The sequence below is a fragment of the Felis catus genome, chromosome C1, assembly GCF_018350175.1.
Source record: "Felis catus isolate Fca126 chromosome C1, F.catus_Fca126_mat1.0, whole genome shotgun sequence".
NCBI classification, from domain to species: Eukaryota; Metazoa; Chordata; class Mammalia; order Carnivora; family Felidae; genus Felis; species Felis catus.
In genome coordinates this window covers 217,217,267-217,245,052 of record NC_058375.1, presented here as the reverse complement: position 1 = coordinate 217,245,052, position 27,786 = coordinate 217,217,267, and the positions used below count along the sequence as shown (strand labels likewise).

The 27,786-nt window shown below is 47.2% G+C and overlaps 1 protein-coding gene across 2 annotated transcripts in view; it reads left to right on the top strand.

Moving 5' to 3' along the window:
- Positions 1–27,786, top strand: part of IQCA1 (IQ motif containing with AAA domain 1) — a 155,054-nt gene that overhangs the window by 87,713 nt on the left and 39,555 nt on the right. Inside the window, exons 9-14 of one of the 2 annotated variants that reach the window (XM_006935734.5) lie at positions 378–453; positions 6,616–6,722; positions 6,882–6,983; positions 15,399–15,457; positions 18,656–18,738; positions 26,339–26,446. In XM_006935734.5, the coding sequence (XP_006935796.4) occupies positions 378–453; positions 6,616–6,722; positions 6,882–6,983; positions 15,399–15,457; positions 18,656–18,738; positions 26,339–26,446 (535 nt within the window). The remainder of the gene's footprint in view (positions 1–377; positions 454–6,615; positions 6,723–6,881; positions 6,984–15,398; positions 15,458–18,655; positions 18,739–26,338; positions 26,447–27,786) is intronic. The other variant, XM_045034667.1, reaches the window with a different exon arrangement.

The following is a 27,786-nucleotide window of genomic DNA, read 5'->3' as shown; positions in this document are numbered from 1 at the left end:
GGAGGTGGTAGGACTCAGGCTGGGAATCAGCTCTCAGAGCAAAGAAGGAACCAGAGCATAAGACAACAGGACCAAGCTCGGCATGGGGTGCCCCAGGAGGGGTGACTGAAACAGGGGAGCTTCAGCAGGCCTGCAGGCAGGGCTCAGTTTCTAGAATCATCCACACCCAGTTCGTGGACACAGCACTGCCTGCTCAGACGGGCCAGCTGGAACACTGCCCAGGTGGGTGGGCAAGGGGCTGGACCTTTGCTCGTAACCTAGGAAGGAGCCTGTGTGCCTCATCGTAGCCCAGTCACCAGGATGCGTGCACTTGTATTTCTAGTCTCAACAGATAAAGTGGGGCTGTAATTAACCAAAATACCATTCTTCTTTAACAGGAAGAAGATGAGGGGTGGAAAATGTCACCGAGTGTCTTTCTTCCTACGATGGAGGAAGGAAATAACGTATACAAAGGTTGGTTTAGGAGAATATACGTGTCACCCTGTCCACCCAGCATGACCCCCAGCCCTAGCACCCTGCCTGGGTGGGGAAGAATGAGGTGCTCAGTCATGAGAGGCTGAAAACATGCGGCTCATAGCCCAGATCTTCTGTCTGTCTCTACTGCAAAATTCCTTTGAGTCGCTTAAAAGGCATCGAATCAGTAAAAGGGCCAGATATGAATACCACGAGAACATAATCTCTAAACCTCCATGCTGGTTTTGAACCCCTGGGACTTCAGCTGAACGTCCTCTTGCTGGGAATGAAAGGGATTTGTCCTGGGCCGTTTCAATGAAGAAAATCAATACCGTATGTCCAGTAAAATGTTTTAATCCTGTTAGACCAAGACAGGTGCTCCAGAAACCCGCACATAATTCTTCTGTCCACTGTTCAGCCTAATTAGCCCAGCGATAATCTGACTAGACCTGCACCTGTATGAATTCGTCTTTCGAGCATTTCTGGTACAATCTACAAGAACAATTACCCAATTCCTTTGGTTCCCCTCCGCCCTCAGGATGAATCCCAACACAGAATGACCCGTCAGCATGACCCCGGTCATTGGTGCCCTTCGGTAATTCCCGAAAAATGCAGTAAGCTTGTGAAGTCGAGTTCTTGCGAGCATCGGCCATGCCTGTGGTTCCTTCCCACTTCTGGTCTTGTCTGGACAGCACTGGTCCTATTATTTACTTACCACCTTTTTTTCATTGACTTGTGGTTTTTACCCTGCGATAAATTGAGCCTCATCCTGGCCAGCAACCCGAATGTCATTTCGGGTTGGAGATGCTAGTTACACGAAATAAAAACGTCCATGCGCCACCCGAAATTCTCTCACTTACCACCAGTGGCGAGCGTCCCACGCCGCATGGGATGCTGAACGAAGGCGGAAGCTTGGGGGGAAAGGTGGCGTCCACAGGATTTGGCATCCACTTTAATCGGGGAGGAAGGAGGTCAAGGCAGTAGCCCCGTCATGTTATTAGGTGCCCAAGACACGCGAGGCTTTGTGTTTTCTGTGCCCTTCTCATCTCCTCTTCCCGACAACCAGGGGGAGCAAACAAACCATCCCCCTGTGAGAAGGAGCCTCTGCCTCTCCCCCCCCCCCCCCCCCCCCAGTTTGAGAAGTCATCAAGTCCTTTACAAACCTCAGTGCAGAGCCATCACCATCAGAAACACCGGGCGTGGTGGAGGTGGATGGGTGGGGACAGTGGCCTAGGGCGAGCGGCTTCCGCAACTTAGGCCGGCAGCAGCAGCATCCAAGGCCTCGCTGGGGACCTAGGAAGCGCGCGCGTCACACTGCTGGGTCACGGGCCAGCTGTGGGTGCCACCAGAACTCAGGGTGTGTCTGCAACAGCAGCTGCTACTTGGGGGGGACGTTTCTTTTGGCCTTTATGCCACCCCCTCTGGTCCTACTCTGCATGTCTATCCCCAGCCTCCGAGAGCATTGTTCGCAACTTCCAACGCATCAGATAATTTGCCCCCTCGTGTTCTGCTGAAGTCCCCCCTCTTGGAGCCCTGTCACCTGTCACCCTGGGCCTCCCTTCACCTTTCCGGATTGTCACTCTCTCATTTTGGTGGAGCCCGCCCTTCAGGGTGTCTGGAGGAGGAGCTACCACAGGGCGGCTCTAGGGGCCAATACATCTAAATATGGCCTTACACTTACACTCAGCTCGGCATTTGGGAGGCCTGGTTCCCTTCTCCTCTGAAATTAACTATCAGGAGAAAATAAGGGGGAAGGAAAGGAAGGTGAGAGATAGCCAACCCCTCATCTGCCATAACAGGAGGTCAGGGGCTCAAGTCTGAAACTAATAAACCAAAAAACAGCAGTATGTGCACATTACAGACACAGAACAACAGAGAAGCAGCTAGATGACCTCGCACCCTCCTCTCATGGGCCCTGTGCTCTGCCACCAGCAGGCCAGTCCCTCTCTCCCCAGAGACCTTGTGCCGGGGGTTCCCCTTGGCTGGAATGCTGGTCCCTGCAGGCCTTCCTTGAGCCCCGTGTCGGGTAACAGTCTCCAGCCTCACCTTGTCCCCAACCTGCTTTCCCTACCTCCGTTTGACATGGATGTGGGTGTTCCTTGTCTCCCCACTGGAGGACGCGGGTCCCAGAAGGCAGGGCCTTCCACCGTCTGCCCAGTCTCATAGCAGAGCCTGCCCCATAATCAGGCTCAGTCAAGTTCTGAATTAAATAACCTACGAGTAAATCACATTTGTGGATAGATCTGAATCTGTTCAACGCATTTTTCAAATGAAGGAATGAATGCCATTGGGCAGTGTCACCGGAAGGCAGGGTCAGACAGCTTTTTGTTTATAATCCTTTCCCTATTCTCCGACTTTGTCTAAAACGATGTGGGTGTATGATTTTGATATAAGCAAACGTTAATATGGGGGAAATCGACGTTGCCGTGGGAAGCCAAGTCTTGGCACCTGCCGACCCACTCAGGAAAGCTCTTAAGACTTTCCACGCCGTTTGTGTGATATCTGTTTCCATGACGCTGTTTGTATAATATCTGTTTCCTCTAAGGCTGCGAAAAAAAAAAAAAACCCAAGCCATGGTCACTTGGGAGAGGAACCGTGAAGTCCCACTTTCCTCTCTGGATTTGTGGCGTTTCCTGTGACATCTGCCAGGTCTCTGGTAACTGAAAGAAATTCAATGTCTTCATCTTAGAATTCTTTTCTCAAAAATCAAAGGTTCTCCTTTTCAAATAAAACATTAGCATTTTAATCACTGCCCACCCCCATGTGAGAAACTGCACCCGACTGCTTTTCACATTCCCAGGATGAAAGCTCTTGGGGCAGTTGTTGTGCTCTGAGGGCCCTGAATAGCTTCCTGCATTTGTAAATGTCCATGAAATTCTTGAAGGGATTGAGAGTGCCCTGTGCAAAAGTGTCATGAGAAAAGCAAAGTTTCTGCGCAAAACCAGGACCGTTCGAATGGCGGTGGAGGTGAACTCGGCACTAAGCGCCCGTTTACTTGTGAACCACAGTTACAAGCCCAGAATGAGAATTTGTTACGAGGTGCCATTGCTTTTTCATAAATAATCACCTCGTGTTCCTCTCTGTTCAATGTTCTGTGTCTCTTTCTTTAGTTAACGCTGCTGCTCCCAGAGTTTAGTAAGCCCGTCTAGTGAAAAAAAGCACAGTAGCTTCCTGGCGATAACAAAGCTATTTCGCTTTAAAATGTCTTAATGAAACAGGTGAGGTTTGTTGTTGGAGATTTAGTGATCGTGCGAGGGGGACACCCGTGAGACAAGAGTTGTCAGTGGTTGGCACGTTTTGACACATTTAAGCCTCTTCTAGGACTTTCAAGGGGGAAAGTTTGCAATTTCAAACACGAAGAAGCATTGTATATTCTTACATTTTGAAGCTTTAAGCTCATGAACATTTCAGAAAAGGCACTGAGAAGGAACAGTTACCTTCAGATGAAGAAGTAGATGTGCCTTGGGCACACACACACACACACACACACACACACACGCCAGCCACAAAACCCACCTTGTAGGGAGGTCAGGGGCTAAGAATAAACTTCCAAATTAGGACCGACTCAAAACAACAAAACACATCAATGGGCTGATTTAGATCACTTATGCAATGCGTATTTTTCATTCCCTAACTGTAAAACGCAGGACGGGCCTCTTGGGCTGGCACTCAGTTGCAGGATTGATTATTTAAAACAATAAAAGCTCAGCTCCTAGCTTTCCAGCAACTTCCTGTGTGCCCACTGCTGCCACAAGTGGCCTCCGTCAGTCTGTTTTGGGTCTTCTCCCTCTTGGTCTTCAAAGGAGTGTGAACTCGGTTCCAGGCTGGTCACCTGCCCCGCCCGGGTGATGGCATCCCACGATGTCCTCAACTCTGGGGTCACCCTCTGCTGGGCAGGCATCCGGGAGACACATGCCAAACCCGTCCCGGACCCATCACTGCTTGCCGTCATCTCTGCTCTAAAAGTAGGGCCACCTGTCACACGGCCATCCTGATGGGGAAAGACACCGAGGTGACTCAGCTCTGTGAAAACTGTTCCATCTGTGTGACTTAGTTTCTTGTCTATCTCCTGTACGTCAACAGTAGCCACCCCAGAAGAAACTGGGGTCTTATCGTCACCCTCGTTTTCCAAAGTCTGTCCCCCCAAATTTGCAGAACGCGTGGCAGAGACCCTGGCCAGCCAGCGACCGGCAGAGTCGTGCCTGTGCACTCCCCTCGGTTCCCAGGTGGGAGGCTGGGAAGGCTAAGGGCCCTCGCTGGACCCGGATTCCAGACAGGCTCTGCTCTGGCCCATGCTCTGTACTCCCACGGTACGGCCAGGGAGTGCAGTGGGCCTGCCCAACCTGCTCATGACAACATCTTGCGGTGACCATTTCTGCCTCCAGAAGTGTCCACGCCAACCACTGGGAGCACCGCAGGGTCTCCAGCCTGGGGCTAACACACTTGGAAAACTGGAGCTGCGTTTCCCTGTCCCATCTTCCTGTACACTTTTCCCGTCCGCGGGGTCCCGACTGATCGCTTGGGGCCAACACGTTCACTGGCCCTCAGGCCTCCATCGCTCCCGCTTAGCTCTGGGCACAGTTGTCCCGCAAGGTCCATCTCCCCTCAGGAAGTAGGACTTGTCGATAAGGCGGATGAAGAGCCAATGAGTGGTCACGTGGGGGTTCCACTTGACCCGCCACGAGGGCCGGATAGGCACGGGACGGACAAAGCCCTCGGGCAATTTTTTTTGCCCCTTGGCCAGATTTGAGTCATGGGCCAACGTGTTCTGGCCCTGCTGTCCTTCTCTTCGGGATCTGCAGCTTTTGCCGGGTCCCACCGCCATGTCCTTCCTTCGTCTCTCACCTCTTTGGCCGACCTCGGGCCCCTGGGATTCATTTGACTCTCTTCTCATCGGTTTGCCCAGGCGTCTCTCCAGGCACCTGCTCTGCCCTCTGTCTTCACGGTTGACACCTCTTGGTCTCCGCGGCACCCAGACATATGTTCCTGTCTGTGACTGTGACTGTGACTATCCCTCCCTTCTCAGGCAGCTGCATCAGGGGGACACCCCCCAGGCAGGCTCAGGATCCCCAGTCTGTGCCCATAGGGGAGATGGAGGTTGGGAAGGTTTCTCAGCCTCTGCCCATTCATTCATACCCTCACCCGCCCACACGGGCGCCTTTCTCCCCACATGGAGCCATCACCTGACCCGTGTGGGGAAGCCTCCGTCTGGCCCCCGGGGCCCTCAGCTGACTCCCCAAGTTGAAGGGCATCTCAGGAAGAGGTCCTGGCGAAGTGGCCTTGCTGGGTGGTGTCTGCAGGCCAGGTTCTGGCAAGTTTCCATCACATTCTGAACACAGATCCTGGGACGAGACCTCACTTCCCAGACTGACCGTCTCAGCTCCCATGGGGGGAGCCCCCCCCCCCACTGCCCCAGTGCCAGGATCCAGCTGACCTGCACACCTCCGCACACATCTGGAACTCCCCCTCTGAGAAGGGGGCTTCAGCTCAGCTTATGCCAGTGATACTAAATTATCCTTATTTCCTCTAAGGTCACATTTCTCCAGTTATCCTCTTGACTCTCAGAACAAGGCAAAAAGGAAACATAAAACACGTATGATTTCCAACACATCCAAAAAGTAATTCAAAATTATAACCCTTCAGGGGACAGTCATGGGTGTTTGTACGTTCAGTGTTGTCTTTTAACAAGGGGCTGGGGTAAATCACTCACGAGTTCAGCTAGCAATAAAATCTTGCGTGTTTTAGGGAATTGTTTGAATAATGAAAGTAATCTAAAACATACTGCAAAAACGGTCATCCCACATTTGCATGATTGTATAATCCCACAATTAATATATTGTTTATTACATGGTTATAATCATTAGGAGGATACCATTGCATCATACTTTTTTATTTTTTATGTTTTCACATTAGCAGTTTTCTTCTTCCTCTTTTAGGCATCATACGAGCACGTTTTTCCCGTTTGGGAAGTGGAAGAAAAGAACACAGAGCCCCATCACTCTCCCATCAATAATCTCTTGATTCTTCTATTCGAATTTGTGTTCCACGCAAGAAGATAGAGAATTCAACTTGTGTTTTATATTGCATTAGCCGTTTGTCACCCATCCTCATGTTGAAAAAAAACAAATTCCTTTTCTTTTTCTTTATCCTTCTGGATTACAGACATGTGGAGGAACAGAGACGAGTCGTGGAATTTCCCCCAGGACCATGACCCGGAACTGATCAAACAGGAGAAACGGAAGGAGCTGGAGTCAGAGATCAGAATACAGGTAACACGGCACTTACGTTGCCGGAAGACGAGTCAGCAGAAGAAAAGCCACGGGGCTTTTTCACAGTTTCCTATCAATGACCGACCCAGATTTGCCGCTATTTTTAAACTACACAAGGCACACAGTCGCTCGAAAGTGGCGTCTTCTGTCCTCACCCAGGTGGACGAGCTGATGAGGCAGGAACTGAAAAACTTGAAACTGGCCGTGAACAGAGAAAAGGAGCAACCAGTCAAAGCAGGGAAGAAGAAAGGAGGCAAAAAGGTGAGTAGGAGCGAGCACGGGAGGGCTGAGGCGCACGCAGATTCAAACCAGGCCCAGGAGGGCTGTCCAGGCGCCCGGTGCTGAGTCCCGGGTGCCACCTGGCACACCGGCCGGGCCCGGGTTGCCGTGCACGGAAACGCCTTCCTTGGTGGCTTTGCCTCATTCCACCACGCGGCCCTCGGGGATACGGGCTCTTAAATGGGATAAATCCAGCAGTCTGAGAGTGACCCACCCTGCCCCTCCCCGCTGCAGATTCGCGTTCCCCAAACCCCACAGATATAACGAGGACGATCAGGGGAGCCAGCGATGGGCCCAGATCTAGGGGAGGCCAGCGGCAATGAGCAAGCGCTTTGGGAGCGGGGGAATCAGGTGAATTCAGTGTTAAAGTGCCAGCAGTCCATCTCACAGCGTTTTGTTGGAGTAGCCAGTTAGATCCCGATATCCGACGTTCATTTCCTAGGGCCCTGTGAGATCATAGAAAACATATATATGGGTCCCTACCTCCGGCTCCTGGCACAGAGCTCCTGAAGCCATTGTAAACTCTGAAGTCACGAGAGCACTTAGAACATCTTTTGTTCTATTGAGACAACTCTGGGTGGGCTCCTGGGTGGCCCCTCTCTGGGGGCTGGTCACCAGGAAGACCAAGGCAGGATGAGAAGCTTAGAATTTGCAGCCCCAACCCCCCATCCTCCAGAGAGGGCAGAAGGGCTGGCAGTGGAGTTAATAATGAATCATGCCTGGGTGAGGAAGGCTCCGTGAAATCCCAGTAATGTCAGGAGGGTAAACACGGGACCGTACTAGGGGGTTGATGCACCCCGACTCGCTCCTACACTCAGGACCCTCCCCGACCTCACCCTACGTACCACTTCATCTGCTGTTGGTCTGTACCCTTTCTCACATCCTTTAATAAGCAGGTAGACGTCAAGTGTTTCCCTCAGTGCTTCGAGCCGCTGTAATAAATTAATCAAACTTGAGGAGGGGTCACAGGAACCTCAGATTTATAACCAGTGGGTTGGAAGCACAGGGGACAACCCAGACTTGAGGCCGGCATCTGCTGCGGGGCTGGCGGAGTGGTCGTGTGAAACCGAAGCCATTTCTAAGTAGATAGTGTCAGACCTGACTCAAATTGTAGGACACCCAGCGGGCGTTGCTCGGTGGGGGAACCCCACACACACGCATCTGGTGTCGGAAGTGTTGTGCATGTGGCAGTCACGTGAGAACGAAGGAGACACATAGGAGGGAAGAACTGGCCTTTTCCTCACCTCGACCCCTACTTTGACTTTCATCCCAGATCCAGCCCTGCCACCGGGGCCAGAACCCTCCAGGGGCAGGCCACACTTGCCCTCCCTGGCCATGTCCGCAGGTGCGTAGGCAACCTTTGCCCCCGTGATGGCTTTCTCAGGGTTCTCCGGTTCCTCGGCCCTTCTTGTGATTCACAAACTGTCCTGGAGCTTTTCACACATCCAGCTACACGAGTGGCTAGTTCCTCCAGCCCCTTGAGGATGATGCTCTCCTGATACGTCTTGTGTTGACTTTACAGTTTCACAGTTTAACCTTGACCTTTCAGTGCGACGCCTGAATGTCCTTCGTGGCCCTCTTTGAGGATACATCCCTGAAGCTGGAGAGGTCACTGTCTATTGGTCTCATCAGTAGGTGAGGGCACTGACTGAGGAGACCATGGACTCTAGTAATGCCTTGAATACCTGCATGAAAAAGTGATGTTTTAGGGGTGCCTGGGTGGCTCAGTCAGTTAAGCCTCCAACTTTGGCTCAGGTCATGATCTCATGGTTCATGAGTCCAAACCCCACACGGGGCTGTCTGTTGTCAACACAGAGCCCACTTTGGCAACTCTGTTCCCCTCTCTCACTGCCCCTCCCCCGCTGGTTCTAAATTAATTAGTTAATTAATTAATTAACTTCGTCAAAAAAAAAGGAAAAAAATTGATGTTTTAGTGACTGAACGGGGAATTCAAGCCAAACAAAATGGGAAATGAAGACAGGAGGTAGCTGTACACCCTCTGGCTGAAAATAGGCTTTCTCCTTTTACCCAACAAGCACCATTGGCCAAGCCCAAGGCCAATGGGCTTCCTCACCCTCCCGCACGACTGCCCTGTCTCACTGCCTGCAGTCTGGTGGCTGCCCTGTCTATGTAATGACTCACAGTATGTCACAAGGAGGGGCTGCTGCGAATTTCCCTTTTGGAATTAAATGGGTTGTGTTCAGGGTACCCCAATAGCTTGATGGTAAATCTGTAACTATCGAGTTTTGAGTGCCTCAAACTCCAATTCAATGACCTAGGCGTAAACCTCGGAGACATAAATTGAATGTGTGTTTCTTTTCCCATTACATCAAAAAACTTATTGCATTGTGGTTTTAATTTGCTTTTCCCTAATAACTAATGCTGTTGAGCATATTTTTTAATATAATTTATTGTCAGATTCGTTTCCATACAACACCCAGTGCTCATCCCAACAAGTGCCCTCCTCCCTTCCCATCACCCACTATCCTCCTCCCCCGCCCACCATCTGCCCCTTAGTTTGTTCCTTAAAAAGGGTTAGTATCAAAAATCTATAAAGAACTTATCAAAGTCAACACCCGAAAAACAAATAATCCAGTGAAGAAACGGGCAGAAGACATGAATAGACATTTCTCCAAAGAAGACATCCAGATGGCCAACAGACACATGAAAAGATACTCAGTGTCACTCATCATCAGGGAAATACAAATCAAAGCCACACTGAGATACCACCTCACACCTATCAGAGTGGCTAAATTGAATGTGGTTTTAATGTTGAAAGCTGAAGCTTAATTAACTCTACCAAATCCCATCCTTCAGAAGACCATTAGCAGAAGGGAAATAGTCCACCTCAACCATAGAAAAGAAGGAGGAAAAGGACTCAGAGGGATAGAATTGGGCAGTATTAATCCATCATCATCCAGAGAAAGTGACTTGATCAGAGATTGTACAGCAGCCTGAACAGTCTGTTCAAAATACAAATCTGATGTTATCACTCCATGCTAAAACCCTTCAATGGTATCTTAATCCCCCAAGGATAAAGATGACGATCTTCAGCCAGGCTTACAAGGCCGTGTCTGACCTGGCCAGTGCCTTCTTCATGATCTTCAGCATTCTGACCTTCCTCTCTGTCCCCCAAACATACTATACTCCTTCCCAACACAGGGCCTTTGCACATGCTATTCCCTCTCAAGAACTATCTTCATTCCCTTTCCCCTAATTCCTCGCATAGTTAACCCCACTCATCCCTATGGTCTCAGTGCAAGCCTTTCTTTCTCAAGGAAGCCTTCTGGGCCATCCATAGGAAGTCTTCTTTCTCTGCATACACATAGCACTGTGTACTATATCTTCCTGGTACTCTATCAGAGTTTTAATATTACATTTACTAGTGAGATCATTTTGTTGGTATCTGCCTTTTTGAATCTACGGAAGAGCTGTGAGTGCAGAAACTGTGTGATTGTCTTTTTTTATTGCTCACCATTGTAACCCTTTCTGGCACAAAGCAAGTCCTCAGCACATATTATCAAATAAATTAGTCAGATCTAGACCCCACGCAGATTGATCCCTGTAAGTTAAGTATGTGCTTCAGGATGTCACAGGATAGCATCAGGAGTGATTCACAGCATCCAGCCACCTCCCTTAGTAATGGCATAATCACCAAGCAACCTTCTGATGAGTTATTATAGTTTCATGTTGATTTTCCTTAAGTTGGAAGTCTACAGGGTCTGTTTCTCTTGGCAAGTGTATGTGTCATTCTAAATTAGCTTACTTACATTACAGTCTGTTCCACCTTCTCCTGTTATTTGCAGATCCAAAATTAGGCTTGAGGAACAGATTGTCTTTATTAACTGTCTCATTCAATAAGTATTTACGGAGCACTGAATGCCAGGAACATTTCAAGGCATTCGGGGTACAGAAGAGAACAACACACACAAGGCATCTGTGCCAGCAACAGCAGGTTTCTAGGTCTGCAGGACTGGGTCTCTCTGGATGTGCTGTCATCCCCATGATGACACCACTGGGTGAGGTCCTGCCTCTCGGGGGCCCTTTCTTTCCTGAGTTCCTCTCCTGTTGTAATCACAGAAATGTTAAGGACATAGGAGTTCCTGGAGAAGCTAAGAAACTCCTTGACAGTAAAATCCTTGGTTGACTCTCTTGCATTTCCCAGAGTGCCAGCATATATAAGTGGGGGAGGGAGGAATGTCATATACAAAGATAAATTGAGAACCTACTTTTAAAAGAAACAAATGAACATTCCACACCTGAAAAATGCAGTAGCGGAGATTAAAAACTCCTGGAACTGGTCTGACAACAGCATGGACATAGCAGAAGACAGATTGAGCTTTTACCGGTCAGTAGGAAATCTAAACTGAAGCACAGAAAGAACAAGAATGTAAAGGACAGAACAGAGAATAAGAGACATTTGAGACATGGTCAAAAGTGGTACTACATGTGTAACTGGAATCCCCCAAAAAGGAAGGAGAATGGGAAAGAAGCAATGTATGGAAAAGTACTGTCCATGAATTTTCCCAACCAGATGAAAGACACGAAGCCACAAGTTCAGCGACGTCACTGAGGTCTGACTGGGATGAATCAAAGAAAACTACATCTCGACACATAGGAGTCAGAATGCTAAAAGTCGAAGGTGAAAGGCAAAATCTTACTGGATTTTTTTTTAAGATATATTTCCTCCATGGAAACAAAAATAAGGATGCTGACTTTCCCAACAGAAACTATGGAGCCAGAAAGCAATGAATGGCATCTTTAGAGATTCGAAAGAACTAACTGCCAACCTAGAACTCCAGACCCAGTGAAAACATCCTTCAGAAGTGGAAGGAAATAGAGGTGTTCCCAGACAAACAAAATTTTGGAGATCTTAGCAGCAGCAGACCCACAATGTGAAATACTTTAAAGGATAGTTCTCAGGCGAAAGGGAAAGACTCCCAGATAGAAACAAAGACATGTAAGAAGTAAAGATCCGCTGTTGAAAATGGAAATATTTTGGTAAATATAAAAGGCCACTTTTAGAATATTTGCTTCTGAAGGCAAGAATCATGGGGCACCTGGGTGGCTCAGTCGGTTAAGCGGCCGACTTCGGCTCAGGTCATGATCTCGCGGTCTGTGGGTTCGAGCCCCGCGTCGGGCTCCGTGCTGACAGCTCAGAGCCTGGAGCCTGTTTCGGATTCTGTGTCTCCCTCTCTCTCTGACCCCCCCCATTCATGCTCTGTCTCTCTCTGTCTCAAAAATAAATAAACGTTAAAAAAAAATTAAATAGTGAAGGCAAGAATCATAACAAAGTCATATGTGTTTATACCACACGGAAATGAAATATATGACAACCGCAACCAAAAAGGTGGGCAGGGGTAAGTGGATTTGTAAGGTTATTGCACTGTTCAGGGCACTGTAAAATGCTGGTCTACTGTAATAAGTTAATAATATATCTTGCAATTCTCTAATTGCTATTAAAATGTATAACAAGTAATAGTGAAAATAAAGTGGAAAGATGAAAAATACATGATTGATTAGGAAGAATACAGGAAAGGGAAAGGGAAAAAAAGAACAGATTGCATAATTAGAAAACAAATATAAAGATGATAGAGTTAAATTTAATTACTGGTAGAGAGTTAGATGCACAGATCAACAGAACAGAATGTGTACTCCCAAAATAGGCCCACAGGAATACTCCAGAGTGATTTTTGACAAAGGTGCAAAAATTCAAGGAATAATAACTTTCACAATATGCGGTGCTGAAACCATGAGATGTCCACAGACAGAAAAAACGAACCTGGATCTAGGTCTCACACACTGTACAAAAATTAACTCAGACTAGATCATGGGCTTAAATGGAAAATGTACAACTATAAAACTTTTATTAAAAAAGAAAACATCTTTGGGATCTAAGGCTAGGCAGACTTCTTAGAATAAACGCCAAAGCAGAATTCATAAAAGGAAAATTTTGGCTTTGTCAAAATGAAGAACTTTTCCCGTGTGAAAGATTTCTATTAACAGCGTGAGAAGACAAAGTACAGACTAGGAGAAAATAACTTGCAAGCCACATATCTGAGGAAAAGCTGGTGCATACAGCATACAGAGAACTCTTAAAACTCAACGGTTAAAAACCAAACAACCTAGGGGTACCTGGGTGGCCCAGCTGGTGGAGCGTCCAACTCTTGATTTTGGCTCAGGTCATGATCCCAAGGTCATCGGATCGAGCCCGTGTCAGGTCCCGTGCTGAAGGTGGAGCCTCCTGAAGATTCTTTCTCTCTCTCCTTCTGCCCCTCTCCCGCTCTCCTGCTCTCTCTCACACTCTCTTGCAAATAAGATTTTAAAAAATTAAAAAAAAAAAAACAATCAGAAAAAATGGGCCAAAGACGAGAGGCATTTGGCCGCTGGGGAGGAAGAAGCACAGGAAAAGACATTCGGTGCCATGAGTCATTAGGGAAATGCAAATTTAAATCACAATGAGAGGTCACCACCCACCCATTGGGATGGCTCAAATAAAAAATAATGGCAACACCAGTTGCTGGAAAGAATGGGAAGAAACTGGATCACTAATACATTATTGGTGGGAATGTGAAACGGTATAGGCACCCTGAAAGGCAGTTTGCACTTTCTTTGCAAACCAGACTACTCTACAACCCAGCAGTTGCACTCATGGGCATTTATCCCGGAGAAACAAAGACACACACACACACACACACACACACACACACACATTTATGGCATCTTGATTCATAATAACTCAAAACTGAAAGCTGCAATAAAAAAGAATAATCATCGGTGCATACAATGACCTGGCCAAATTTCCTGAGAATTATAATGAATGAAAAGCAAAATGATACCAAAAAAAAAAAGTCCAGCCGGTGATTTTGCTGATCCAACATTCTCAAAAGGACAAAATGACAGAAATGGAGGAGACTCCCGTGGTTTCTAGGGGTTAAGGATGGGGTGCTCGTGGGAGGAAAGTGAGTGGGTCTGGGAAAGGCCACCTGAGGACCCTGGTGGAGACAGAAATGTTCTGTATCTTGACTCCGATATCAATACCAGCGTCTTGGTTGTGACCTTGTAAGATAGTTCTATAAGATGTTACCATTGAGAGAAACCTGGTGAAGAGGACGCAGGACCTCTGTATTATTTCTTATGACTGCATGTGAATCCATGTTTTCTCAAAATAAAAATTCTAATTTAAAAAAACCTGAGAAACATCAAGTGCAACCACATAAGTGAATCTTGCAATCACAGTATTGAATGAAATTCAGTTCTCTTTTTGAGAGAAAAAGAACATGAGCAGGGGAGGGGCAGAGAGAGAGGGAGACACAGAATGCGAAGTGGGCTCCAGGCTCCGAGCAGTCAGCACAGAGCCCGATACGGGGCTCGAACCCATGAGCCGTGAGATCATGACCTGAGCCAAAGTCGGACGCTCAACCGACTGAGCCACCCGGGCGCCCCTAGATGTACGGTGTTTATATTGTATAATTACGTGTAGAGGAATAGGCAACATGAATCCACAGTGACGTCAGAGGAGCGGCTTCCCACAGCAGCTTGAGAGACAGGTCAAGGATAAGAAGATGTTCTAGATGTTGAACGAGGCGGTGTTCATATGGTTATATGCAAACTTTAAATGCAAAGGTTAGTCAGCCTGGATGTGGGTGATGCTTCACTGCACATAAGTTATATGTGACAAAAATAATGAACGAGTGAATGAGGACGTGGACGTGGAGGAGTGAGATGCTGGGACAGTAAGTGCCACGTTCAGTCTGCGTGACAGGGAGTGCGGGTGGCCCGAGGAGGCCTGAGATGATAAGGGGAAGGAAGAGAGAGCCAGGCTGGGAGAACATCATCCACCGTGCTGGCGAACTTGAACTTCATCCTGTGGGCAAATGGGGCGATACCGATGGATGCTGTAGACAGAGGAGTGAAGTGATAGGCGCTGTTTTGAAAGATCATGTCCCAAGCCCTTCCCTCCAGCTGTCCCAGTGATCAGAACGCAGAGCCCTCTGGGAACCAGATCTCGGGCCGGACGCTAACAGAGCGCGACACCGGGTGTTAAGGACGAGCACAACATGATGGCCTGGGCACGCGGCGCTCTCCTCTTCTGTAGATGAGAGCCAGAGTGTTGGGCGCCTGCTGGGAATCAGGCCCCATGCAAGCTTCACAGTGGTGACCTCACTGTCCACCCGGCCAGGGACATGCCCACACAAGCAAGCTGGGGGGGGGGTCCCCAGGCCAAACCCTATGTCCAGGAAAATCCTACACCCACATGCTCAGCACGCCACAATCGACACTCTCATCCCGTTCCCCGCCACCACTACCAAAACAGCTTCCCTTGCTAACTGCTAGAGATAATTTGCTCGCTTGTCTGTATTAAATTGTTGGCTCTTTTCATTTTTTTTTTTCCAGAAAAAGAAAGGGAAGAAAGGCAAAAAAGGGAAGAAGGATAAAGATCTGACAGCTGACAGGTGAGATGTGCACAAGTGTTGCTGTTCTGCACGGCTAGGGGCCCCCCCCAGAGCAGCGCGCAGGTCTCAGCCGAAGTCGGCGGCCCCCGTCCCGGAAAGGCACCCCTCCCTGTACCCCACACCTCCTTCATCCTCCAGGCGCTGGGACCGCTCTGGCCTCCTACACTGGAAAGATGTCTGCCAAGGTCAGGCCCCATCACTTCTGAGATCATACGACTTAAGCTTTTAAGATTCGTGGGGTTCTTAGGGCACCTGGGTGGCTCAGTCGGTTGAACGTCCGACTTCGGCTCAGGTCATGATCTCACAGTTTGTGAGTTCAGGCCCACATCGGGCTCTGTGCTGATAGCTCGGAGCCTGGAGCCTGCTTCAGATTCTGTCTCCCTCTCTCTGCCCCTTCCCCGCTCATGCTGTCTCTCTCTGTCTCTCAAAACAGAATAAATGTTAAAATAAAATAAAACGAAACAAAATAAAATAAAAATTTAAATCGTGGGGTTCTTAAGAATTTGTTTAAGAAGTAGCATCCTGATCCAACTTTTGAGGGAATACTTAGACCCCTTCAGGGCAGAGACAGTTCCTGTGTCCTGCCCGGTCCTGGGCCCCACCCACTGAGGCACTTCCTAAACGCTCATTGAAACGCCCATTCCCATTTCCTTGAGCTCTGCTGGCCAAATGTCGATACTCATGAATCATTTTATTTTTTAAGCTTATTTATTAATTTATTTTGAGGCATCAGGGCAGAGCCCAACAGGGGGCTCGATCCCACAAACCATGAATCATGGCCTGAGCTGAAACCCACTGAGCCACCCAGACGCCCCTTCATGAATCATTTTAAATGCTCGTTTTTAAGCTGAAACGGCCCTTCAGTGCTTTAACATTGGAAATAAATGGGACTTAGGTTTTCAGATATTTCCAAGGAATGTAGTGGAATCTAAGGAACAAAATAAACAAAACAAACGCAACAGAACAAGAAACAGACTATCGATACAGGAAGCAAGCTAGTGGTCACCGGATGAGGGAGGGTTGGGGGTCAGGTAAAATGGGTAACATGGATCCAGAGGTACAAACTTCCAGTTACACATAAGCCACGGGGATGTAACATACAACACAGGGAGTACAGTCAATGATATTGTACTAACTTCGTATGGTGATGGATGGTGCCTAGACTTATCATGGCGATCATCTTGTAACGTATGTAAATATTCAATCACTATGAAATGCATATGAAACTAGTAGGATATTATATGTCAATTATACCTCAGTTAAATAAACAAATAAAAGTAAAATTGAATTAAATTAAATACCTACTAAGTGAATGTCAGAAATCACTTTGAGGGGCTCCTGGGTGGCTCAGTTGGTTGAGTGTTCGACTTTGGCTCAGGTCATGATCTCAAGGTTCGTGAGTTTGAGCCCTACATCGGGCTCTGTGCTGACAGCATGGAGCCTGCTTGAGATCCTCAGTCTCCCTCTCTTTCTGCCCACCCCCCCTCAAAAATAAATAAACATTAAAAGAAAAAGAAATCATTTTGAAGGAATACCTTTCTTCCCATGGGTTTTGTTAACGGATACTACGTGTTGCTCCCTGTTTGGGGTGTTTCCTAGTCCTCCCCTGGGTAGCAGGGATACATTCCCAAACTCTGTTTGAGAGAAGACCCATGAGAAAGGAAGCCCTTAGAACCATCCAGAAGGAAGTGGAGGCCAGAGCTGGTGCACGTGCCTGGAGCCCTGACACAAAGGCACAGAAGGATCTGGTCGTCTCATTCCTGGAAGATTTTTCATTTCAATTTTGGACAACCCTGTGTCTCTAGACTAGGGCTAATTCTGCCAAGACACAGGAAGACAACTTCCGTTTCTCTCATGAAGTTAATGTAAACCCAAAACCAGTGTTTTTACCATATTTAAGGTAGGTTTAACGTTGAAAGTGTTTTTTATTCCATAACAGAAGTTTGTTTCACTGGTAAGATCGAAATACGGGTTTGTGTCCCCGGTTTCTTAATATATTTTGTTCTGATTGTTTTGGAGAATCTTCAATGTTACGTTAAATATTTTATGCATATATCATATGTTTATATCAAATAAGTATTCTAGTTGGAAAACTACAGTTAGTGCCTTCTTGATACAGGTCAGATACTGTTATCCCAAGTACCATTACAACTTAAGCCTTAATTCACAGCAGGATTTTAAACACTTTTCATTTAAACACTATTGCAGATATATTTGAAAGAACAAAATTGTAGTCAGTCAAAGATTGGGGTCATTGAGTTAACATGTATCCGAATGGTATTTGGCTTAAATATAACTGAGAATCCTTTATCACCCTAACCTGGATCGTAGAACAAAGAACTGGTTAAATATAGTTATATTTACAATTCCTCATTCTAAAGAAAGACTAGGGTAGAACTAAAGACTAAAGCTTCTAGAAATGAAAAGGGAATAGATGAGACATCTCAAAGGACTGTACTCAATATGTGAGCTTGACCTACCTGAATTCCTATAAGCCAAGCCCCAGTTAATTTCACTGGGACGTTCACTTACTAAGTGGGATACTGTCTTGATTTTTTTCTTCAATTACTCTAAATTACCAGTGCACTGGCTATATGCCCAAGGCCCTGTTAGAGTAGTGGGTTGACATCTGTAAACACTATGGAAAAGTATAATATCCTCCTAAAAAAATCATCACCCCCACTGCGTTAGACATTTCATCTTTCGGAATAGAATTAGTTCCCCTCTGAGCCTTTGTTCTTTATAGGTATTTCTTTTGAAGTCTTATGCTGTTGGGTTAAAAAGAAACATCAGTTGCACAAAGGATTAATGATCTGCTGTGGCTTGCAGATGCTAACTGAATATATAATCGTGGGCCCATTGCACTGCTATTATAGGGCAATTTCTAATTCATATTTGTGCCGTCCCAAGGATTCATGAAAGGGCAGACTGCAGAAGCTGTAGCTGGTCTCAGATGCCCACAGATATAATTCTTATTAATGGGAAACGTCCGACGTGCATGTGGATGAGCAAAAGTGTTGTTTTCGAAGCCTGACGTGTCCCTCAGTTGTAGCAATGTTTCCAAACACCAGCTTAGTTGCATAGACACAAATGTGCATAGGAACAGGTCTGGTGAAAGTTCTCTGCATATGTGATGATTCACAGAAATGCTGGCTTTATGTGTCTGCTCATGGAATAGCTCCTCTGCTTTGTCACCAGGACCACTGAGTCTCTGTACAGGGAGCTGGTGGAAGAAGGGTTGCTGATCCGGGCTCTGAACGTTAACCTCTCCGATTACATCGGTAAGGTACACCAAGAATTACGCATGTCTGAGTCGCATGTGTCGCCCCTCGGGTTTTGAGGTCCCAACAGCTGGAATTATGTTTCCTTGGTGGTTTTTGCCCAAACCAAAACCTGGCCCAAGGCTCGGGGTAGATTTTTGTCTAATGGAATGGATTTGAATTCATTCCGTGCTGTGAGCTAATAGGTCCAGCTCTCCCCCCTCATGTGGTGGAGGGAGGTTTTTGAACCTGCTCGCAAAGTTCCTTGCGGCATTCTGTCTGGAATAAGCTATATTGAGGAAATGAAGAAGACTTGTTCGTATTTTCGAGTTGAAACAAAATGCCCCAGGGGGCAGCACCTGGAACTTGAACGCACAATTCTTACGGGAGGAATTCCTTCCAGAAGGGGCCGCCACACAGGTCACTGGAAGGAAGGAGGAGGGACATTTGCTGACACCATCTTCAACTAAGGTTTTCTTTTAATTTTTAAAAAACAATACGATGACCTGAAAACACACTTAAAGCTTAAAACTATTTGAAATGCCAGCACCCTAACGCAGGTGTGATTTTTACTTTCTCGCACATGCCATGAACTAGGACATTCTCCCACATAACCACGAAAGGATAATCACACTCAGACAACTTGGCATCACTGAGATGTGATGCCTTCATAAGTTTTTGTCTTTCTGAATCCAACATCCGGTCAAGGACTGTGGATGCAGTGTTCGTATCTTTGCCCCTTTAATCTGGAACACCTTCCAACCTGACGTCTTTCACGCCGCTGACCTTGTCAGAGTCTGGGCTGTTTTACAGACTGTTTTTCAACAGAGGTGGTTTGATGGGTTTCCTCATGACTTGATTCGGGGGAGACTGTTTTTGGTAGGAAGACTTCATAGGTGTTATTGTGTCCTCAGAGTTGCACGGTGAGGGCCCGTCGTGTCCCATCTCTGGGGGCGTTACATTTCGTCACTGGCCAAAGTGCTGTTCCCCAGATTTCTCCACTGTCAAGCTTCATGTTCCCCCTGGTAGTTAATGAACAACCTGTAGGGGGAAGTCTTTGAGGCTCTGGAGATTCTGTCCCCAACTGGTTTAAAGGTTTTATCAACCACTGATGAGTTTTGCCTGCGTCGATGGCTGCAGCTATCCATAGGGTAGCTGTAAAGTGGGGGTGTTCTGCTTCTGTCTTCTGTTCTATGTCCAGAAGGTGCCATTCCTCTAGGAAGAAATTTCCTGCCTACCCTTTTTGAAATTGTTGTGGTGTCAGTGTAGAAACATGGATTCTCTCTTTTTTATTGTATTATAATCAATTTCCATCTTATTCATTCTGATGTGATACACTGACCTACGTTTGGCCTGTAGGAACAAGGAGATTGACATTTCCCTCTGATCAAAAAGTGATTAATGTGATCCCTTTGAAATAAAGCCACATGGGGCACCTGGGTGGCTTAGTCGGCTAAGCATCCGACTCTTGATTTTTACTCCAGTCATGATCTCACACTTGTTGGGTTTGAGCCCTGCATTGGGCTCTGCACTGACAATGCAGAGCCTGCTTGGGATTCTCTCTCTATCTTCCTCCCGCCCCCCCCCCCCCGCCCCACTCTCTACCCCTCAGTGCACTCTCTTTCTCAAGATAAAAAGAAAGGAAGGAAGGAAGGAAGAAAAGGAAGGAAGGAAGGAAGGAAGGAAGGAAGGAAGGAAGGAAGGAGAAAGAAAGAAAGAAAGAAAGAAAGAAAGAAAGAAAGAAAGAAGAAAGAAAGAAAAAGAAAGACAGAAAGGAGGAAGGAAGGAAGGAAGGAAGGAAGGAAGGAAGGAAGGAGAAAGAAAGAAAGAAAGAAAGAAGAAAGAAAGAAAGAAAGAAAGAAAGAAAGAAGAGGAAGGATGGAAGGAAGGAAGGAAGGAAGGAAGGAAGGAAGGAAGGAAGGAGAAAGAAAGAAAGAAAGAAAGAAAGAAAGAAAGAAAGAAAGAAAAAGACAGAAAGGAGGAAGGATGGAAGGAAGGAAGAAGAAAGAAAGAAAGAAAGAAAGAAAGAAAGAAAGAAAGAAAAGAAAGGAGGAAGAAAGAAAGAAAGGAGGAAGGAAGGAAGGAAGGAAGGAAGGAAGGAAGGAAGGAAGGAAAAGAAAGAGAAAGAAAGAAAGAAAGAAAGAAAGAAAGAAAGAAAGAAAGAAAGAAAGAAAGAAAGAAAGAAAGAAAGGAAGGAAGAAAGAAAAAGAAAGGGGCAGGAGGGAGGGAGAAGGAAGGAAAGGAAGGAAAGAAAAGAAAGAGGGCTTGGGGGAGCATTTGTATTTTCCTAATAGTATAAGAATTTTACCAGAATATATACTGGAATGTGTATTGGGTTTCTCTTTATTTTGTGTATTTCTTGTTCGATTACCAAAGGGTCTTCTCCTAGATTCCCTTGATTGTGTCCTGTTAATTCCATTAATACAAAAAACAATGACGTTTTTAACATAGCCCTGCCTCTTTACTTGTTGTTGAGATCTCTGACTTCTTGTCTGCTTTCTCCTGTGACATTGTGTCTTTCTGTTCAGCACTGAATTTCCAGAGTTTAGACGGTGGCACAAGGTAGAGTCTCCAAGAATAAATTAAGGGAAATATTTCTCCCCTTCTTGATGATTTCCTGTCCGTCTTTACAATGATCTCTCTGTCACTTTCCGGGCAGCATCTTTATGATGCCTAAGGCCAAAGTGAATGCAGTCAGACACTTAAGAGTGACCTCAAATGACGGTGACACAGTCTAACAAAATCAGTCAAATGCCACAAGGGCTTTGTCCATGTTTTCCTTATTTTTCCCCAGTTGAGATCTTTAGCTTGAAAGATGGCAGCAGATGGTCCCAAATCCCCACATAAAAATAGCAGCCAGGGAGCAAAAACAAAAACCCACAGACATTCACGTCAAAAGTAAGTGACAAGGTCTCCCCTCCAACCCCAAAGTACAAGCCACCGGGGACACAGAAGAGAGGAATGCCAAAATAAGCCTCGGGCACTCACGGGGATGCGCAGGGGGCCAAGCCGGCAACCACAGCCGGAGCCAGTTTGCCCGCCTCAAAACAAGCACACCATGTCACAGAGGGGGCTCTGTGACATCTCAAAAGCTATCCTGAGCAAGACTTCCCTCTAAACGTATAGAAATGTTTACTCACATAAATGGCAGCAACGGAAACGTCCGAGGCGAAAGCCCATGCAAAGTTTCTAGCAAAAAGAAAGAATAAGGAACAAATGAACACCACAAAAAGACATGCCTGGGCTCGTGAGTGGCTCCATTGGTTGAGCGTCCGACTTCAGCTCAAGTCATGATCTCACAGTTCGTGGGTTCGAGCCCCGCGTCGGGCTCTGTGTTGACAGCCTAGAGCCCGGAGCCTGCTTTGGATTCTGTGTCTCCCTCTCTCTGTATCTCTCCCCCACTTGCACTCTGTCTCTCTCTGTCCCTCAAAAATGAATAAATGTTAAAAAATTTTTTTTGTTAAAAAAAAATTTTTTTTGTTTAAAGACATGCCCCGTAAAGCAGGCGTAAATGGAGCCCACTCTTTCCAGCAAGCTAATGTACATTAAGAACTTGGGATGAGCACTGGGTGTTATATGGAAACCAATTTGACAATAAATTATATTTTTTATTAAAAAAAAGAAAATTACAGACAAAATGTAATACATAACATGGAATTAGAAAAACTCAGAAACGAGATCACAAAACTCAAGGAATAGTAGAAATAAAGAGAAAAAATCATTTTAGAAAATAAATTATAATGATACAAGAATGAATAAAGTCAACACAGAAGGGGCGCCTGGGTGGCTCAGTCGGTTGAGTGTCCAACTCTTAACATCAGCTCAGGTCATGATCTTGGAGTCGTGGGATCAAGCCCCACCTAGGGAATCTGCTTGGGATCCTCTCTCTCCCTCTCTCTCTGGCCCTCCCCCATAAGCGCACATGTAGGCATGCACTTTCTCGCTCTGTCTCTCAAAATAAGTAAATAAGATTTTTAAAAAGTCAGCACATGTGGCTTTAAGAGAAAAAAAATGTGAAAGACAGAAACATCTCCTCCCCTACCCCTCACCTTCTGAAGGATACGTGTCCTTTCTGTAATCTTTCTGTGCCTCAGTTTCCACAATTGTGGGAACATGAACAGCTCCAACCCCATCAAATCACTGTGAGTATTTAATGAATTGGGTGATGGCATTCGGGGCCACGCTTGGCACAGAGTTAGAGTGTCCTGCTGTTGGTGGTGGTGGCGTTCTCGCCCCGTCTCTGGCACGCTCGGGGGTTGCCATTCGGAGGGCTGGTGACTTCATGGTGTCTTTGTGGCCCTCCCCCCACCAGTGCACGTCACAGAAGCACGGAGCACCGAGAGGGTGGCCACTGCTTAAGGGCCAAATACAGGAAGAACAAATACAAATTAATGTTCCCCTAAGTTAAGTTTTCCTGTCCCGTCCTGGTTCGATAACTGCATTTGGGAAAAACATTGACCCAAAGTCAGAGTTAGTGTTTCTCAAACTCTCCTTGGAGTTCAGAGCCTGCCCTACAGATGGGAACGCCCAGCAGGCTCTCCGCGTCCCATCTTGGAAGGTATGACTGAAATATTTACATATGAACGCCGCCCCCCCCCCAAAGCTTCGGAGCAGGTGATAACCCAGCAGGTGCACTGTCTTGGTCGGCCTGTCCCAACATAAAGTCAACCTGGAGCAGTCTGTCTGCTGACCTCGTTCCGGAAGCTGGGTGGCCCGCGTCCAACGTAACGTTCATAAACAAGTCAGCACCGCTGAATTTTAACCGCGTCGCCCGTGTCCCCATCCTTTTCGTTGGGAGATGGTGCCGTGTGCGGCCCTGACAGAGTCGGGGTGGGGGTAGCAGGATGTCCTTGTGCTCGGGGGTTGGGGGGAGCCCCAGACACCGGCCAGCAGCGTCTGTTCCAGGCCTCCAGTCCTTGTCCCTGAGGAACATATTTAGGAAGCTAGTACTTGCTATAAATTGCTCTGTTCTTGTTCTTCCTACTCTTTTTTTTTTTTTTTTTTTTAGTTTATTTACTTATTTTGAGAGGGAGAGAGAGAGCATGTGCTCGAGAACAGGGGAGGGACACAGAGAGAGCAAGGATCCCAAGCAGGCGCCACACTGTCAGCACAGAGCCCATACGGGGCTCAAACTCAAAAACCATGAGATCACGACCCGAGCCCAAACCAAGAGTCCGACACTTAACCGACTGAGCCACCCAGACGCCCCTTTCATACTCTTTTTAATGCTGTGTGGGGTAAAGCGGAAATTTTAGAGGCGGATCCACCCTAAATATTTTCCTGTTTCTCATGATTTTCTTTTACCTACTATGCCCGTCTTCTCTCCCATTATTTTACCCCTTCCGCACTGGTTTGCTGCGGCTGCTATAACAGCTGTCACAACCCAAGGGGCTCAACAGCAGACACGTATCCGCTCCAGTCTGGAGGCCACAAGTGCCAGATCAGGACGTCATAGGGGCTGTCTCCTCCCGAGGACGCGAGAAGCTGGCGCTCTGCTGGGGCCTCCGCGCGCCCACCCCTCCCCAGCCCCCCGTCGGTCCTGCTCCTGACTGCCAGCCCTCCCGCCTGGCTGCCGCACTGCCCTCCTGTCCCCGCGACCATCTTCACGCGCCCTCTCTGAGTGCGCGTCCGTGTGCGCATTTCCCCAATTTATAAAGGACACCTGCCACATGGGTCTGGGATCCGCCCTGACGACCTCCCCTTCACTCGTTCTCTCTGCATCGGCCCTATTTCCAAACGGGGTCACATTCGGAGATGTTGGAGATCTGGATTTCAACATAGGAATTTTAAGGACACCCTTTCCCTGTGTCTTCTCCGTCCACTGGTGTAGGTTTTTTGCCCTCGTGCATGCCTTGTACCTAACACACCTTTTCATCCACCATTTCCTTCCTCCCTCTCTGGCAGAAGACCTGCTATCTGTGCAGGGAAATCCTGAAGTTTCCAAGTTCTGCCTGAATAGATGGAGAGCGTTTATGGCTTCCACGCTGGGCAACAGCGAAACTCAGCGAGCTGAGTCTCAACACCTGGCCGGCAGCCGGGGCTAGTGTGTCCTTCTCTCCATCAGAACCAACACTCCCTAATTCAATTTAAAATTCTTTTTAATGTTTATTTATTTGTGAGACAGAGACAGAGCATGAGTGGAGGAGGGGCGGGGCGGGGGGGGACACAGACTCCAAAGCAGGCTCCGGGCTCCGAGCTGTCAGCACAGAGCCCGACGCGGGGCTCGAACTCACGAACCATGAGATCATGACCTGAGCTGAAGTCGGTCGCTCAACCGACTGAGCCACCCAGGCGCCCCTCACTAATTCAATTTAATATGATGTGTCTGAATAAAGTCTGTGAGGTTCTAGAAAATACAGTGCATCTGGATATTAATGTGGATTTATTTAAGCGGGAAAATTGGGGTCACTTTCAGATCACCTCTAATGTCATGTTTATAGCAGTAAGCACTGGATTTAATGGTGGCTACAGGATCTCTTCCTGCTCTAGTGAAGGCGAAATTAACCACTCTTCTATTTATTACCTGCTCATTAAAAAGCATGGGGATCGGACGCCGCAGTAGAAGCTTTCATTATCGCTCACTCTCTCCACCAATACCCACTGTCCTTGCCAAGGACTTTTTGTCACGTGGAAGCTTTGAAAGCCTGCCCTCCGCAACAAAACAGCCATCATTAGCTGGGTTTTAATTCTAATTTTCTTAGCATTCGAAAATGCTTGTTTAAAGCTTCTCTTCCTTCACACACATGAAAGTGCATTGTATTTGACACACGCATATCACATGCAGAGCTCTGCAAGATCCTTACTTCTTATCGAAAGCAAACATCAGAGACAAAAACGATGAAGACACTGTGACTCACGCACTGAATATTTTTCCTTCAGACTCTGGTACACATCAAGAGAGAACCGCACAAGCATGTAAAGGTCCCTCCTCATGACAAATGGAGACGGGCAAACTAATTTTCTTGGTGACCTTATCCAAATTAGTTAGAAGATAACACTTCAGATTTACGACGAGTTACAATTAAGACCTTTGATGCCTTCTAATTAAACCTGTAAAGATTTATTTCTATTATTATTCCTTTGGTAATCCTTTGCAAATGATAAAAATGTAAATGAATATTGCCCTCCAAAAGAGATGTTTCTATTTGTCCTAAATTAGACTCCTTCCTTTCCAAGGATTGCATTTCAGTTCAGATGCACACCTGCTCCAGTACAAATTCCACGTTGACCTTAATTTACTTTTAAAGTTTGTGCAAGTGTTAGACACAGTCGCTCCGCCTAGAAACCGAATAAAAAGCCACCACATTCTTGTGCACTTTGTCCTGCATCTTGGAACTCTGTGCCACCTCATGTGTTCAACACGCAAAGGTAATCTTTAGAAATGCAAGGGGGTTGGCGTCAGACTTGAGAGACTCCCCAGTCACTGCAGCCGGGAGGCCTGGCTTTTCTCAAGCCTCCGTCCGAGAAAAGAGGTGTTCTTCATCACGACTCTCTGTAACACCATTGTATTTGCCCCGACATGTTGAGCGTGTATTCTGCGTTAGTTTCACCAGGGCCAAACTGATGCGGCTCAGAGCAGTACCGCCTCCCAGGTCCTTATCCTCTGTCTCTTTCCCCCCAGGAGAGTACAGTTACTTGGGGACCACTCTTCGCCGGGTATCCATAGAGCCCATGCCTTCCCTCCTGGATGTGAGACAGCTCATCGCCCTGTATGGGATCTTGCCTCTAGGTAAAGACTCTACACGCCCCGTTATGCTTCTCTTAGAGTTAGGGACGCCCTGCTTGGTGACTTGGGTAGCATCTTCCTGGCTGAACTCTTCCTACTGAGGATTTTGGCCGAGGGTCTCTCTGTTGCGATAGCGCGTCCCGGAGAGCACACGCCGGCACCGCTTTGGGGTGCCTGCTTGACATTCTGGGCTGAAGGTCCTGTCGGCAGTGTGTGGAGAGATAAAAGCCGAAGCCGGCACCTGCGATTAAAATTAATCAAATTAGACGAAGGGCTAACATCAGGCTTGCCTTCTAGACATAGGCTTCCGTTACGAGGTCCTTAACAAAGGCGGCCTTTGGCGAGTCAGTGAAAAGTGTATTTCGTGGATCCGAAGGATCGAGGCTCCGCCGGTTTCCACTGATGGCCACTGTAACCGCTAAGTAAGATTCGATCGCGATTGTTCGGACCGGCGGACCAGAGTCCTGTGGTGTGCCGACAGGTGCAGGCGAGTCAACAGAGAAACCTGCTATTCTCATTAGCTGTTATTATTTTATGACGTTTTTTATGTGCATGACCTGAGTCATCCGGGGCAGAGGTCGGAGCCCCAGCCAGGCTTTGCTCTGATGACAATTCCGAAATAGAAACGATGTTTCATTTAACTGGCTTTTGAATGGTATGGGAGGGGCGCCTGGGTGGTGCAGTCACTTCGCCTCTTGATTTCGACTCAGGTCATGACCTCACGGTTCAGGAGATGGAGCCCTGAGTTGAGGGTCCAAGCTCAGCTTGGAGCCTGCTTAGGGTTCTCTCTCTCTCTGTCTCTCTCTCTCTCTCTCTCTCTTTCTCTCTCTCTTTCTCCCTCTGCCCCTCCCCCACTCATTTTGTCTCTAAAAAATTTTTTTTAAATAAATAAATAAATAAATAAATAAATAAATAAATGGTATGGGGGTGGTTTAGGCACTTATAATATTGTTCCACTTTGACTTAAATGTACTGGGAAGAAATAGCTCGTTCCTCTGTGAGAAGTAGTAAATGGGATTGGGGGAGTCAACATAAATTTCACACATAAAATTTACGTCCTAAATAAGCATGTATACTTGGAGGGTCAGCCTGATGTGGGGCCAACAAGATAAACACGCCATATTTACGAGGCCCCTGCAAATAACGTCACGAGCCCTCCGGCTTCATCATGCTGTGATCCAAGAACAGGACCGCAGGGAGCAGCGCGTTGTTTTCACGGGTCTCCTAACAAATGAGGGGAGGTATGTTCGACCCGTGGCTCGAGGATACACGGGGATAGATGTCGCTTGCAAGCTGGCGATGAAGCATCGGACGAAGGGGGCTCGGGAAGCGTCCCACCGAAC